Source organism: Chiloscyllium plagiosum, chromosome 5 (assembly GCF_004010195.1).
Source record: "Chiloscyllium plagiosum isolate BGI_BamShark_2017 chromosome 5, ASM401019v2, whole genome shotgun sequence".
In the NCBI taxonomy this organism is placed as follows: Eukaryota; Metazoa; Chordata; class Chondrichthyes; order Orectolobiformes; family Hemiscylliidae; genus Chiloscyllium; species Chiloscyllium plagiosum.
The window spans coordinates 61981914-61999370 of NC_057714.1; the positions used below are offsets into that span (position 1 = coordinate 61981914).

At 37.9% G+C, this 17457-nt stretch overlaps 2 protein-coding genes across 3 annotated transcripts; one reads left to right on the forward strand and one right to left on the reverse strand.

Annotated features, from left to right (window-relative positions):
* Positions 1 to 3142: 3142 nt before the first annotated feature.
* Positions 3143 to 7877, reverse strand: LOC122550295 (uncharacterized protein C2orf66 homolog). 2 transcript variants are annotated; one of them, XM_043691034.1, is made up of 4 exons: positions 7689 to 7877; positions 7026 to 7142; positions 5986 to 6109; positions 3143 to 3708 (listed from the first exon to the last, which is right to left on the reverse strand). In XM_043691034.1, exons 2-4 carry the CDS (start codon positions 7121 to 7123, stop codon positions 3571 to 3573), a joined length of 360 nt encoding a protein of 119 aa, XP_043546969.1. In that variant the 5' UTR covers positions 7124 to 7142; positions 7689 to 7877; the 3' UTR covers positions 3143 to 3570. The 2 variants fall into 2 exon arrangements, 1 of the variants encoding a protein (XP_043546969.1); XR_006311799.1 differs by lacking the exon at positions 7026 to 7142.
* A 1481-nt stretch (positions 7878 to 9358) lies between these two features.
* btd (biotinidase) lies at positions 9359 to 13470 on the forward strand. Its single transcript, XM_043691009.1, has 3 exons — positions 9359 to 9571; positions 10027 to 10176; positions 11469 to 13470. Exons 1-3 carry the CDS (start codon positions 9359 to 9361, stop codon positions 12630 to 12632), a joined length of 1527 nt encoding a protein of 508 aa, XP_043546944.1. The 3' UTR covers positions 12633 to 13470.
* Positions 13471 to 17457: the final 3987 nt, after the last annotated feature.

The following is a 17457-nucleotide window of genomic DNA, read 5'->3' on the forward strand; positions in this document are numbered from 1 at the left end:
TTTAGCATGGCCAATTCACCTGACCTGCACATCTTTGGATTGTGGGAGGAAACCCAGGCCACCAGAAGAAACCCGCACAGACATGGGGAGAATATGCAAACTCCACACAGACAGTCACCCGAGGCGGGATTCAAATCCCGGTCCCTGGTGCTGTGAGGCAGAAGTGCCAACCACTGAGCCACCATGCTCAGTGGTTAGGAAGAAGTTTCTCCCTATCTCTGTTGTAATAGGTCTTCCCTTTACTCTAAGGATGTGCCTTCAGGTCTTAGTCTCTCCTACCAATGGAAACATTTTCGCAACATCAATTCTGTCCAGACTATTCAGTATTCTGTAAGTTTCAATTAGATTCCCTCTCATCTTTCTAAACTCCATTGAGTATAGACCCAGAGTCCTCAAACTTTAGTCATGTGTTAAGCATTTTATTCCTAGGACCATTCGCGTGAACATCCTATGAACACGCTCCAGGGCCAGTACATCCTTCATGAGATATGGGGCCCAAAACTGCACAGAATACTCCAAATGTGGTCTGACGAGAGCCTTATAGAGCCCCAGAAGTCCATCCCTATTTTTATATTCAAGTCCTCTCAAAATAAATTGCAACATTCCTAACTATTGACTCAACCTGCAAGTTTACCTTGAAAGAATTCTGGACTGGAAATCTCAAGTTTCTTTGGAATTCAGATTGCAAAATTTTCATCGCATTTAGAAAATAGTCCATGTTTCTATTCTTCCTACCAAAGTGCATGACCTCACACTTACCCATGCTGTACCCCACCTGCCACTTCTTTGCCCATTCTCTTAAACTGTTCAAATCCTTCTGCAGCCTCCCCACCTCCTCTATACTACCTGACCCTCTACCTATCTTTGTGTCATCTGCAAACTTAGACAGAATGCCCTAAGTTCCTTCATCTAGATCATTAATGTATAAAAGTGAAAAGTTGTAGTTCCAACAGTGACCCTTGCAGAATGCCACTTGTCACCAGCTGCCATCTGAAGAAAGACTCTTTTATCCTCAGTCAAGCTTCTGTCCAGGCTAGCACCTTGCCTCTAACACCACAGACCATCATTGAATGGCAGAGCAGACTTGAAGGGCTGAATGACCTGGTAGGAAGATTTTCCCAAGGCAGTCTTAGTGACAGCAGTTCATCCTGGATCAAATATGACACTAAAGTTGTGAACAAATTGGTTTGGTTTCAAACAGCTACCAGGAGAGGGGTGGTAACGGGAACATAGTTTGCAGTAGGGACAAAAAGCAATAGCTTCAATATTTCAAATATTTAATTGAAGGACATTTCTGGTCATCTAAGAGTAGATGTCAGTCAAGCAACTATGGAGGGAGTTGAGCAAAATGATTTTGATGTAGATCTAGGTGTCATCAGTGTACATGTGAAAACTAAAATACTTTTTAGCTGATGATCTGGACATCATGTAGTTGGAAATTAGGTCGGAAAATCTTTAAGGTACTCCAAAAGTAACAGTGTGGGAATAGTGACTGGCCTTCCCCACCTGGAGACCAGCTGACACCTTTAAGTGACTTCTTTAGGACCTTATCCCAACAACGCAGGAATTCAACCAGCAGTTTCCCACCACATCAGGAAACCAACAGCGAAACCCTGGTTGGAGAGCAGTCCCTTCTTATCCAACACCCACAATCCCAAAGGAGGGAAGCACCTTTCTCAAGAGAGGGGCTGACAAAAGCCACTGTGGGCCCTTTTCATCAATTCACCTTCGCTGATCACTCCCATGTCCTTTCTGGGGCATGACTAACTGTCTGCTGATGATGCAGCTCCACTTACCTGTATTCTAGGGTTCCAGCTGGACCTCAATTCAGTACCTTCAGTGTCCACTGCTCTGAGGGGGCGCAGCCAGCCTCTCGATGGCCAGCAAATCTCCGTGGTCAGCTATCTGCCTTGAAGGAGAAAATAATTTGGGAAATTTCCCCAGTAGAAGCCAGGACCCCTGCTGATGTCCAGGAGGGTGCCTGATTCGAACTTAATTCTTTTGGTTTCTGACAAAAGGCTGTGGTCAGATTACCAGAAGTCTTCCAGTTGGTAGAGGAACCCACTGCTACAACCCTTCAATTGTGCCAATGACTAAATGCTGTTTGCTATGATTCTACGATTACTAAGCTATTACTTTACAACCATGTGTAAATCATTTGCTTTCAAAAAAACCTAAATTACTTAATTTGTGTGGATCCTGAGGTTGCTAGTGCAAATGCTAATATCTGAACTTTATAGGGTGGTTTGACAAATCACAGTTAGACATTGTCTGTGTAATCAACATCATCCAATTCCACATTGAACAATTAAAATGAAAGAGTTAAAGATTTATTTCATGTGCTTAATGAATATTCTTGTCTAAATGTCAATTAAATGTTTTTATATGGGGATATGTTAATTCACTTCCAATCAGTGAGCGGTTACTATCAATGTTTTTCTAACTTATGTTAAATACATTATCTAAATTATATTTTTGTCTTCCCAATTGCATAAACCTATCTAAATAGGTTAATTCAAGATAACATGACAATGAGAGACTGTAAGCACTAATAACAGACCTGAATTGAGAAACTAGGTTTCTCAGATAGGAAGGAAAGAAAGAAATAATGGAGCATGATGGAGTAGGGGAGCAGGATAAAATTTTAACTACTTTCATAAACTGAACTGGAATGGTACAATTATTGTAGTGCAATCATTTAGAAAGAGATTGATAGATTAGAAGATATGAATATATTACAACAAACAGTATAAAATTAAACCACCTGCAAATTTATTTATACCTTGGAACATAATGCATTGAATTGAGCAATTTTTTTAAATTCATTAATGGGATGAGCACATCACTGGTTGGGCCAGCATTTATTGTCCATCCCTAATTGCCCAGAGGGCAGTTAAGAGTGAACCACATTGTTGTGGGTCTGGAGTCACACATAGGCTAGACCAGTTAAGGATGGCAGTTTCCTTCCCTAAAGGACATCAGTGAACCAGATGGGTTTTTAACCAACAATGGACAATGGTTCATGGCCATCATTCAACTCTTTAATTCCAGATATTTATTGAATTCAAATTCCACCATCTGCCATGGTGGGATTCAAACCCAGGTTCCCAGAATGATATCCGGGTTTCTGGATTAACAGTCCAGCCATAATACCACTAGGCCATAGTCTCCTCTTAATTTCAATGAATCAAACTGCTTAGTGACTAGGGCAGCAAGTAGCAACATATAACCATCAGTTAAAAACAAACCCCAAGATATAAAATACAGACATGTTTGTCTATTATGACAGTTTAAAAACAGAACACGCTGCCTTTGCTTCGCCTCTTTTATTGTACATTGGCCACAAATATTGCTGTGACAATTCCAAGACAATGCAGCATTTATGAAACAAACAACCAGTGTACAGAAATACACTAATTAACTGGTTTGCAACTTGTGTTGATGCTGTTCTTAAATCTAACAGGAATATACAAAGTTATTCTGAAAATCCATTGATATCTATTGAATGTACAATCCAATATAATCATTAACCATCATATAGATAAAAGAGGATAGTTAAGTCAGGATATTTTAAGTATCCAAATCATTGTCAAACTTATCTTCATATGAATTAATTTTGCTTGCATATGCCCCTTGAAGCCTTTCATTTCTGCCAAGTCCCAAATTCACAACTTTGCCAGTGAAATAGGATTGAAGGATTCGGAAAAACTGTTTCAAATAGGAAAGAAAACAATATATTTAAGCAGACAATTAAATCTGGATAGTGCACAATCTGTTCAAAGGTTTAATTTTTGGTAATTAGAATTCTTGAAGGTTGCACACAAGTTCCTGATGAAAATTAATAATCTTAAAATCATCTTTTCAACTGAAACTTCACTCAGTTAGTCATCAAAAATATGATTGTTTTTAGAATCCTGGAAATCATGTGCTGTTCCGTACAGACATAATGATTAATTAGTCCAATCATAGAAATAGCTTATCACTTTTTTTACGAATTTGCTTAGTGTTTATCATTTTTAACATGATTTTAAACCAAAATCATAATATTCCATCCAGCAAACGTCATTCTCAATAAAAGAATATCATGTTCCTCACTTTAAATATGGAATGTATTCAGTATAGATTTTTTCGGATCATCTGTCTCTTAAAAATGGATAAAAAAGATTTCTGAAATGGCTAATGGTTTCTGCAATTTTTGACCAGACTACCTTAAGGTTTTGAAAAGTCCCTAATTGGATGACTGTGGGTTGGATGCCTCCTTTAATGGGCATACCAAAATAAAAATCATCTGGAGAATTCAAATGGTTTGTGCATTTACTTACTGTCTATAAGCTTGGAAATTAATAATGAGTGTTGTACAGAAACCAGAGAATTCATTACCAGGTGTGTATGGCCACCATCCCTTCTTCATTGTATAGCAATGACATCAAGGGTTAAATCATCCTGGTTGTGCAATTGAAGTATTGATCCAGTGACTGGAATTTACGATGGACAACAAATCTTGCTACCCCAAAAACTGGATTAAAACCATCAGTCTGGAAACCAACAGGATGTAATGGACCATTCTAGCAAAATCTCGTTATTCCAAGGAGTGAAAAGGGAACAATCCATTGTCACTTGCAATGATTTGCCTCTACAGAAAATCGATATCTTTTGTGAATCCAAAGACTTCACACTACAATTCATCTCCAAAGAAACATGAGAATCAGGCCTACAACACATGAAGTTTAAAGAACTGAAATTTGAGTACGAGTTACTTATTGTATTTCTGCTAAAAGCCTAAACGCATACTTTGTCACTTTGAATAAGCATCTTTTTTTTAATAGAATCTCTACAGTGTGGAAACAGGCCATTTGCTCCAACAAGTCCACACCGACCCTCTGAAGAGTAACCCACCCAGACCTATTCCCCTACCCAATCACTCTACATTTGCCCCTAAAGTTAGCAGAAAGCCTGTTTGGATTCTTTTGAAATCACGATGCTAAAAGAGTTTAAAACACTACCTCTCAGGCATATTTCATTGCAGACTATTGATAGGTTAGGACAAAGAGGGCAATCCCACCATCTCTCTCCCTGTTCGCAACCTTTGTCAGCATTGATCTCCCAACCTGTCTCCATAAGCCTGGTAAAATTCAGCATTCAATCGTGCATTTATTTGGTTAAATTGGCAAAAAATTAGACTCTTGTTTTTCTGAGTAAGGAGATGTTGGTCAAAATGAAATAGAATTACAATAACCAGTTCACTTGTATTATTAGAGGAAGATCATTGTCAGCTTGTTGATGCAACAGTATGATGTGCAATGGCAAGTATCAAACATATTTCTACCGCACAATGTAACAAATTTTAATATGTCATGGCATATGTTGCATTTTGGCTAACAAAAGAAAGAATATTGGAGTCAATGATTCACTTATTTCATGAATCTGGTGATTTATTAAACATCTAGCCTTAGAAAATCAACTGCTCTCCAGTTCTTGTTAAACCTCCACTTTGTGATAAAACATAGAAGAATACAGCGCAGTACAGGCCCTTTGGCCCACGATGTTGCGCCGATCCAAGCCCACCTAACCTACACTAGCCCACTATCCTCCATATGCCTATCCAATGCCAGCTTAAATGCCCATAAAGAGGGAGAGTCCACCACTGCTACTGGCAGGGCATTCCATGAACTCACGATTCGCTGAGTAAAGAGAATGTTTATTGTATTCTTATTATTGAAGGCTTCACAAGCACAACTAAACAGAATTTAGAATTCCACTTTTAAATATTGAAATTTGCTGGAGTGCAGATCAACTTTTTTTTCGGAATTTCTTCCATTAATGAGGGAATATGAAGAATTAAGTTGGTTCCTAAAACTAACACTACTATCCTCAATTGTAATATTGTTTGTAAATTTCTTTTCTCTTTTAACCTTAATCCAATGAAAACTCTTTTGAGTAAAGTTAGATTTCCATCCAGACACTTCAGGGCTGCATGTTACTTACCAGGTCCCTGTTTTGTTGTTTTTCTAAGGATTTCCACCCACTCTCAGTGATGATCATCTCAGCAGTCACACATACCAGTAGCAAGATGGGGGCGAATATCATAAGGAAATTAATATTATTCATCCTAAAGCACAAGAAATAACTTTACAAAGATAAATGTGTAGAATTTACAGCACCAAAAGTGGCCTTTCGGCCATATGATCTATGCTGTTCTGTGGTTACGCTCAACATCAGTCTCCTCCTTCCACATTTCATCCCAATCCGATCAGTTGCTGTTTTCTCCTGCCCCTCATGCGCTTAATAGGTTATTAGTGACAACATTATCTTTATGAGTGTACAAAGTTAAAAGTCACATAACACCAGTTTATAGTCCAAGAGGTTTATTTGGAAGCAGTAGCTTTCGGAGCACAGCTCCTTCATCAGGTGGTTGAAGGCACAGCGCTCCGAAAGCTTGTGCTTCCAAATAAAATTGTTAGACTATACCCTGGTGTTGCGTGATTTTTAACTTTGTACACTGCAGTCAAACACCGGCACTTCCAAATCATCTTTATTGGTTTGAGCTTTTGACCTACTCTCAAGTAGAAACTTCTCCTTCACCTCTACTCTATTTAAATTTAGTAACAGTAAAGACCTGTAGAGAATAGGACCCCAACCTGTTTAGTCTTTCCTGATAATGCTGAAAAATGTTTTAAAGAGAATACTGAGACTGAGTGTATGAATGAATTGCACAGTTCAAGCATAAACATGGCTGACTGAATGGCAACTTCTTGTGGATAATACTGCTCCTAATCTAACCACAATGCTTCACACCTAGTATCAAAAGTAATAACCCCAACTATTTAATGGGTTTACACATCAAGATAAACCACTAGCCTACAGTAAAGGTTAACTCTCCATCGTTGGAGATAACCCTCAGATGTCACCTGAATCTAACCAGTGATCTAAAAGTCAAGTAGTTTAGTGAAGTGCTGATTGATGATGAGGAATCTGAACTCATTTCTCATCTTCTAACAACTCTCTAGAGAAGGGATTCTACTCACCCAAGCAAGCCAATATAGCAAGTCAGCATACAGTAATCTGAAACTGCCTGCTCCCGGTGTCTGGTAAGGAGGGTATGTTGAGGTATTGGGCTTGGCATAATAAAACATCTGGGAGACCTCAGTGAACATGATAACCCAGAAAGAGATTAATGAACAAAATATATAATGCTGAACTTTTTCATTCAGATTGTAGCATGCCAATTGTGGAACAGTAATGTTGTGAATTAAATTTGACTATTAGTAAATTACTCAAATTAATAGCAACACATCCTGGACAATATATTCTCAACAAGACTGGGATTATACACATTTACAGATTGATCACATCTACAAGATATAACCACACTGTACTGATAAAGCAGAGAAAGTGAATTGAAACAATATGAAATGTTTGCCAGATCACAATGCAGCATACAAGTGAACAAATAGGCAATGTCATAAGCAAGTGAATAAACACAAAGTAATAAAAGGTATAAATATAAATAAATGTTTCATAAGGGTCAATGAAAATATACTTAACATTGCATTTTACATTGAGAAGATGTGCTATTAAAAATATTGATTTTTTGCACAGAAATATTGATAGAAATAAGATATGCATAAGCAAGAAAGACAGTTGTAATATAAAGATAATGGCAGCAGATTCCCGGCACTGTTTGTTACCTGTGTAGACGATTGAAAGTTGTGTATTACTGAAAGCTCTGCTGCTGCCTCTGATCTTCAATCTATAGAATCTCCCCAATTTATACTCTCTCTCCAACCCACTCCGATCTCTCAATGAAAGAACGACTTACTGAGCACAGACAATATACAATTTACAGATACCTCGATCAGATAGCATAACACTTTGAAAATCTCAGACTTTTTTCTACCTGTCTTTGTAGAACATGCTTTATAGAACATGCTGTAGTGTACGTCACTAACTAATTTATGCAAAAGTGACATTGTTAACTGAAGGTATAAATACAAATTAAAGAATACTGCCATTACAATTTTAAATTATATTAAAATAATGGAAGTCATTAGCTAGCCAGTTTTATAATTGTAATTATGGAACCACTTCCTATGAAAACATAGTTATAGTGAAAGAATATTTTATTTAGAGATGAATAAATAAATATTTAAACAACATTTTTTTTAATCAAAGTACGGAAGGTGATCTAATTCAGCAAAATCTAAAGTCCTCTGAATTAATGTTCAGAATAAATAATTTTCAAAGTAGCGCATTAATATACTTTTGAACTCAAGTATGAAGAATGTATCTTTTAATGTGATGCTCAGCTGGTAGGTTTTGAGATTATTATGCTGTAGATACAATGATCCAGTTGACATTTCATTATGAAGTTATACACAGGATGTTTTGCAGCTGCACTGTCTGATGGCAGGATATTGGAATAAAAACTGGATAGTTGAGAAGTATCTTGAAACAAGTCTGGAAACAAGAAAGGTTTATTGGGTGTGCTAATCGAACAACACGAGCATTATTTTGGTAACTTTATCTGCACAACACCATGAAGGTTATAATTGTGCAGAATATCCTTGCCCTTCCATGTATCCATTAATCTTACCATTTAAACCAATCCCTGTGGAAACATAATTTCCAACTCTTACAGATTCAATTGCTATTGATCTGAATCCAGAAGAATTTCCTCATTCAACAATGGCAGAGAATATTCTGTTTGTCGGGTAAAGTTTCTTCTAAATTAATTTGACAGGAGAATGAAATTGGTTAGGTGATGGAGGATGTTAGCCGACTGTGTTCATTTCACCTTTCCAAACTGTCAACCTGATGGTCCATTGTAACTTCTATTTGTTTCTGATGAATCCTGTTGCTGGCCTCAGCCACTGCAGCAAGATTTGATGTTACACCTTATGATAATAATGAATATCTATTGTTCTGTTTTGTTTATAGCAAAACATACTGAAAAGGTTCTGCTGTACAACTACAAACAATAATAAAAATAGACACAGTTATCTTCATCAGCTTGTATACCTGGAACATCACAGTGACTAGAAACTCTACTGAGTAAGCATGGCAAAACTATTAAATAGTGCAGCAAAGTGAACACAAACAGCTGTTCCATGTGCCGTTCAGGAAATCAAGGTAATATGATGTTTACTACAATACAGTCCAACTTTGTACAATGGATAAGGGATGATGATGAGGTGTTGCATCATTCAGGTCATTCTGACCTCAGTTTCCTTCTGGAGTACACATTAGATATTAATTGTTGTGCAATGACTGAGGTATAAATAGTAATAGAGTCAAATATCCAGACAAACTTTGATTGCAGTGCTGCTACTTAACTGTTGCACTGAAACATCATTTAGTTATGGAGACATTTTTCTTGAGAGGGTTGCTGTTGTGTTGGCAATGCTTTGTAATCCCAGTGTGGGGACTGGATTTTTACACTGTGGCAGTCTTTGAACACCCATCATACCTTCAGATAAACGTATCTATCGTTTCTACACGTTCAGAGGCACTGAATAGAATGAGGGAATTCCTGAATATCTACCAAGAGCAAGTCCATGCTGCAAGTAAACAGGTAAAACAACTGATTTATCTAAACTAATCCAACCTTCCTGCACTTGGCCAATAGCCTTGATTGTTATGACACTTCAACAGCGCGTCCAAATACTTTTTAAAAGTGTGAGGTTTCTGGCCTCAACCACCCTCCAGGCAGTGCATTCCAGATTCCCACCTTCCTCTGAGTGAAAACATTTTTCGTAAAGCCCCCTAAACCTCCTGCCCTTCTCCTTAAAGTTATACCTCCACATTATAGCTAAACTGCTCCATCCCAGGTGACACCCTGGCTATCTTACCTGCCAATCTTTGTGACCATTCACCTGGCCCTGACCTATTTTCAACCCTGAGGTTAGTCCACTTCCATTTGGATGTTTTATATCTGAATTTGCTTTTTGCTTTTCTAATTGTGGTCATACTAATTGTGGTCATACTAATTGTGGTCATACTAATTTTTATTTATGATCTATATTGCAGGGAGTTAAGATAATTGTATTTCCAGAGAAAGGTATCCATGGCTTTCATTTCAGCAGACCTGCTCTTTTTCCCTATTTGGAGCCTATTCCAGATCCTAATGTTGTTCAATGGAATCCCTGCCTGCATCCAACTGCATATAATGATACAGAGGTAGGAGCGAGACAATGTTTGAATTTGTTTATTTGTTTTTACATTTTAAGAATGTTTGTAACTTTTTGTGGAACTTTCAGTTATAACCATTTAGACAACACTGATTCTATTTTATACAGAATGCTTTACAAAAAGATTGACAGCCATTGTTTGGAATCCAAAATTAATTTTACGTGATAAATTTCTCTACAATTTAAAGCATTGTGTCTATGGAACTAGATTTGTATCACTATTAACATCTGAATTTTGAAAATGGTGCTGATTTTGACAAAGTTAGAAGTCAGGTAGCTGCCTGATGAAGGAGCAGTGTTCCAAAAGCTAGTGCTTCCAAATAAACGTGTTGGACTATAACCTGGTGTTGTGTGATTTTTAACTTCGTCCACCCCAGTCCAATACCAGCACCTTCACATCATGATTTTGACAAGTTAATGCTGTTGAATCATACTCCTGATATGGAGACATCTGATAAGGAGTGTGAATTGGGGATTGGGTTGTAATCCCTCCACCGATTTTCACCCATTTCTTAGTTGAATCATCTCCTGATATGGAGACATCTGATAAGGAGTGTGAATTGGGGATTGGGTTGTAATCCCTCCACCGATTTTCACCCATTTCTTACTGGACAGAAACCCATCACAGAAAATCCAATATGCACTCACAGCAGGTGAAGCTTTTTGCTGAATGTAATTTTGTAAGAATATCTCAAATATTTTATCAATTAAGGGAAGAGCACTGTGTTAAGGACATTGCCCTATGAAAGGTCTTTCAGACAAATGAAGCAATGATCAACCTTGAATAAAATTAAACATTCCCCAGCTGTTTCATATTTAGACTGACAATTCTCTATTCTTCCTTTCCTCAGGGATCTACCTTCTATTTATTATAAAGTTCTTTTAATAACAACTCATGGAGAGAATAATTCACCATTGGCTGAATCTCATGTTCTATTTAGCAAAGTGAGAATTCTGTTGAGACTTTTTGCAGGTTATTTTACCACATGTCTTCCTTGAAAATTGCTTCACCGCTTATAAAAATCATGAAGAACTGTGCAAAATGCTTCCATTGGAGTGTACCTTTGTTGGACTTGTTGTCTGATTCTGCTACATATCTCACTCATGTGCCCATGTCACTCATACCCCAATAAGGTTCCAACCAACAATACATTAAATAAACCACTGCATTAAGATACCCTTTGGGAGTGAGGAAATTGTTTTGCAGAGAAATGTATAAATGATCAGTTGTACTTTAATTATGTTAAAATGTAATGACTTTTCATGTCTGGTCTATTGTAGGTGCTTCATCAGCTGAGCTGTATGGCAAGGAATGGCAGTATGTACTTGGTTGCAAACATGGGAGAGAGACAAACCTGTGAGCAAAGCGATCCCAAATGTCCACCCGATGGAAGATATCACTTTAACACAAATGTGGTTTTTGATGCTGAAGGCACTCTCATTGCAAAATACCAGAAATGGAACCTTTACTTTGAATATGCTTATGACACACCCAAAACAGTGCAACACGTCATCTTTAATACATCATTTGCTGGAAGATTTGGCATCTTTACTGGCTTTGATATATTGTTCTATGAGCCAGCAGTAAGTTTAATTGAGAATTATGGTGTAAAACAAATTGTATTCCCTACAGCCTGGATGAACCAGTTGCCCCTCTTATCTGCCGTACAGTTTCATCAAGCATTTGCTACTGCATTTGGGATCAATCTTTTTGCAGCCAATCAGCATCATCCGGAATACAATATGACAGGAAGTGGTATCTACACCCCATTAGATTTCCCCTATTATTACAACTCCGAGAGCAGTGAAGGTAAACTTCTTGTAGCCGAGGTCCCTATAATCACATCCCGTCAAAATCACAGCCTACAACCTGAGGTGACGGCAGCGCTTCTTGAAGGGGACAATTATTTTGAAGCTTTTGTCCTTCAGAAGAAGGGAGAAAAGCAGGAACAAATTGGCCCAATGGAAAGAAATGATCCTGGTGATATTTTTCATAATATCATGATGTATGATAATTACACATTTATCTCTTTGACAGGTTTAAAAGGTAATCTGCACATCTGTTCCAACAACCTCTGTTGCCATGTAGTCTACAAACGTAGCAATTATACAGACGGTAATCTGTATGTATTAGGAGCCCATGATGGGCTTCACACAAGGCTTGGCACTTATTACACACAAGTGTGTACCTTGGTGAAGTGTGCAGGCTCCAGTTATGACACGTGTGGACAAAGTGTTACAACTGCCTCTGATATCATAGACTTTGGATTATGGGGGAATTTCAGCACAACCCATATTTATCCAGAAATATTGGCGGATAAGATGAAAATTTATCCTGCCGATACCAGAGGATGGGCTAACAGTAATTATTATATGATCAAGAAGGGGATGTCAGCAGGTCTTGTCACTGCAGCACTCTATGGAAGGTGGTATGAGAAAGATTAGCATTAGCTGCAGATTATTTCGAAGTGTGATTTGAATTAAATATAATAGCACCATTTCAAATGATTTTCAGATAGTTTACAATGATAATATTTTTGCATTATATGTTATAATCTTGAATTTTGGCCAATTTTTTACAAAAGAAATAACAGAGTGACAGTATATACTCCCCCAAAAGGCAAGACAAAGGCTGCCTGTCACATTCGTCACCTGAATTCTCACTGGGCCTATTTTAAGTAACATCATGAGGACAGATTCTGCTTTTGGATGTAGGTGAGACCGCTTCAGGTAAAGCCATTTGACCTTTTTGACTTCTCCAATTACTGCTAAGCACCTGGAAACTTCCAACTGCAAGCAGACGCTGGCTACAAAGTTAGCTTACAAAGCAGCGTTTCTACGCTGCCACATTCATACCAAATTGTGTCTGTGTACACAGATCTTCAATATGATTCTCACTGGATGTCATATGGGGTTATCTGACAGAACTATAATGGATTATTTGTTTTCCTTAGTGACAAATTTACCAGGTCTATATAAATGCTGATATAGCAGTAAAAAATGCAGCGGCTTTAAGAAAGTGAAAACTGATGTGCAAAAATTAAAATATCATGGCATTTTAACTGCAGGATTGTCTTTGAAGTCTCTGCCTAATCCATTCTAGGCCATTTAATATCTTCCAAGACAGGGTGCTTAGACATGGCGATCTGGACATAATCAGTAAACTAGCTAAAAACACTTCGGTCTCTGATTTTATAGAGCACGTGTAACATATTAAAGCACAAATAATTATGTTTTTGATGTTTGAGTTAACAAAATAAAGAGATTTGAATTACTTTTTCATGATCATTTCACCTGATGTTTAAGTGGACAATTTAATTTTCAATTAAAGAAACTAAAAAAAGTGAAACAGTCTCAATAGCATCTGCTTAGCAAGGTGTCGGTATGTGGGAATAAAATTGAACATCAACACAAGCATCTATCAAATAACATTGTTGTTTAACTTGGGGGAATTTTGAAATGATAAAATGTTCAGCACAATTAAGTACCTTATTTTAGAAAAAGCAAAACATCATCCAAAATACAGAACAAACAAGAACAGTTATTGTGCCAATATCAGAGTCCTTTTGAGATTGAGATAGAATCAGATGTGCTCACCTTGGGACAGAAGATCAAGGCAAGAAAATCACACACCAAATGAGAGGGAGAAAATTCTTAGGAAATATTTTGGGAATAAAGTGTGTTTGAATAATAGGTATCATATAGTAGAGTGAACAAGTGTACACCCAATGATTTGCAGGGTTCAACTCCCATGGAAAGTTGAAAGGATTAGTTGAGGTTTGGGTATTTTACCGCAGTGAATGCAATGAGATGGTATCTTTAAAATTAAATCAGCCTGATGTGTGAGATAACAAAAGAACCCTACGAAAAATTCAGAACAACTTTGGCAGAATCTGAATTCAAACTGTTGTATTAATTTATGATTTAATTTCCAAGAAGTCCAGAAAATTTTAGTGAAAGGCAAAGTAGATGAGGTGAGAAAATTGATAGCTATCCCTTGTATCCTTCCTGTGGACATTTTCAAGATAACTGTGCCTGATAATAGACTGGCCACAATATGATATAATGGGCCAATGCCAGGGTAGCTAAGGAGAGAGACAATTTTCTTGATCTGATAGGATTACTGATAGTAGGGAATTTGCATGTAATTGGGAATTATAAAAGTGCACACAGAGTGGGACGATTGGGCGCCGGTGTTTTGGCATGACCGTTTGGGCGACAGCTGATTTGCCACCAACCTGTTTGGCGACAGACATTTTGGCGCTAGGAAAAAATGTTGATTGATTCATCATCATTCAAAGGTAGAATTTAAAAAGTTTTAAAACCATAACTTTATTGAAATACAAAAACATTAAATCTGTTAATCACTAAAAACTGTAACATAGTTTCATTTAGTTCATTTAGTAATTAGAACTTTAAAAAGTTTTAAAGCTGTAACTTCATTGAAAAATAAAACATTAAATTTGTTAATCACTAAAAACATTAAATCTGTTAATCACGAAAAACTGTAACGTAGCTTTATTTAGTTCATTTAGTAATTATGAGCAAGGCTCCTTAAGTACTCGATAACATCCATATTTTCAAATCTAAGAGCAGTTTCATGTATTCTTCTATCTGCATCTCTATACTTTTTTAGTTTCTGTGGTGGTTCATGCCCAGCTAGTAACCCTTCATAATATGCATCTCTAGCTTTCTGTACTGTATACAGGCCATCTATTACTTTCCATATGGTGGGATGGTGCATGCTAAGTTCGTATTATAATCGACGGTGGGCTGCCTCCACATGATTTTTTGTGTGGTTTTCCACGATTAATGTTCTCTGATGAAGGTTCCAAACCTCATGGAGAAATAGAGGAATTCGTCTTCCATTTCCTCATCTGTTCTGATGACCAACATATGTATCTTCAAAACCAGTTGAGTAAATCTTGAAGTTCTTGCGGCAGTTCAGTCGCTAGAGCATCCAGATATTCATCGATCTTGTTCAAAGGTACAAAAGCAAGGGCAATAATCATTCTAGCTTTTAACCCAAAATCAGGATCAGTGTCATACAAACTAGTGAACCCCAATCTAGCGAAATGTTTTTGCATATTTTGAGCTAAATGAAAAAAACATCATTTTATTTGAACATCAGGGAATATGTCCCTCACAGCACTGAGCGCAGCTTGTTCAAAATAACAGACAATTGAAGTGGGTTTCAAATTGGGTTCAATTTCTTTCAATAACTCGAACATTCTCACGTATGTGGTGAGTTGCTTGTTGGACAAAAGAGCATACACTAGAGGGTGAACACCTTTGTGTTTTTTTGCCAGAATTACATAAATCTGAGAAAAGAGGCTGGGAGCAATACTGAATGTGCCATTGGCAAACCACATATCAGATGTCACTAAGTGTTGGAGCCAGCTCTGTCTTCCGAAGATTAATATCTGGTTGGGACCTGGTCCGCTATCACACAGTAAAATATTTTCTTTCACACCTGGTTGAGGGACATATATTCTGTAGCATTCTGGCATAAATAATTGTTGCAAATCAGTTGGATTGGTGGGGGCGTTCGTTACTGAAGTACGCTTTCTGTGAATTATTTTCCTCAAAGCAGACATATTAGGAATGATGTTTAGACTAGCTTGGGATATGCATTAGTGGTGCTGGAAGAGCACAGCAGTTCAGGCAGCATCTTGGGATATGTCTGTCAAACATTCATTAACAACTACAGTCGGTGACTCAAGAGTCTCCTCTGCTTTCTTGTCCAGCAGAAGCTTCATGCGAATGGCTGTTCAGCTCCCTCTCCACCTCTCCAGCTTTAGTATGGAGCCGTGCTTTGCACCGATGTCTTTGCTCACAACGCCAAAATTTCAAGTCGCTGTCAACTTTGCTTGTTTTGTCAGAGATGTAGAGGAGTCCATTATGCACAAACTTTTCTTTACCATGTTTTGTTAATACCTCCTCAGCCATCATATGCATAAAACAATAAAAAAAAGATGGCAAAAGAACGAAACACTTGTGAAAGCACACCCACAGTTAACTCAACTGAGGCTAAGGACTAACTGTAGCCTGAGCAAACAGCTAAACGAAGAGAGAGCTAGTTTTCCTGTTTCCAAATGCGTACTAGCTTAATTTATACAAAGGAATACAAGGGAAGTGCAAACAGCAACATACATATTGATCTTTTCGAGGCTGCATGCTCAACTACTATATACAAAAACACTTAGTACAAAAAAATGCATGCAATTATATGTTCATATGTACAAGTAGTATATTTATGTTGAAATTAAATTATCTACACCATTTGATAAACATACTTGGTTATTCAACATAACAGATGGTTATATAACAGATATATTGTAATTTTGTAACACTAAAGCTGTCCATGCAGACAGATTTACAAATAAAGAAATGTTTTTAGCGCCAAAATATCCGTCGCCAAATGGGCTGGCGCCAATTAGGTTTGGCGCCCAAATGGCCATGCCAAAACGCCGGCACCCAAACGGATGCGCCAAAACGTACCAAACCCAAGCGCACATGTGATTTATTCCCTGTGAAACAAATACCATGCAGAGACACTTCCTGATCTTTTATTGAAGAAGAGGCTGCAACCATTCCCTGTTACTGAACAACTGCTGAGGAGTGGAAGATGGAGCTCAATTTAGATAAATGTGAGGTGCTGCATTTTGGAAAGGCAAATCAGGGCAGGACTTACACACTTAATTGTAAGGTCCTGGGGAGTGTTGCTGAACAAAGACACCTTGGAGTGCAGGTTCATAGCTCCTTGAAAGTGGAGTCACAGGTAGATAGGATAGTGAAGAAGGCATTTAGTATGCTTTCCTTTATTGGTCACAGCATTGAGCACAGGAGTTGGGAGGTCATGTTGCAGCTGAAGAGGACGTTGGTTAGGCCACTGTTGGAATATTGCATGCAAGTTTGGCCTCCCTCCTATAGGAAGGATGTTGTGAAACTTGAAAGGGTTCAGAAAAGATTTGCTAGGATGTTTCCAGGGTTGGAATTTGAGCTATAGGGAGAGGCTGAAAAGGCTGTGACTGTTTTCCATGGAGCGTCGGAGGCTGAGGGGTGACCTTATAGAAGTTCATAAAATCATGTGGGGCAGGGATAGGATAAATAGAAAAGGTATTTTCCCTGCGGTGGGGGAGTCCAGAACGAGAGGGCATAGGTTTAGGTTGAGAGGGGAAAGATATAAAAGGGACCTAAGGGGCAACATTTTCATACAAAGGGTCGTGCGTGTATGAAATGAGCTGCCAGAGGAAGTGGTGGTGGCTGG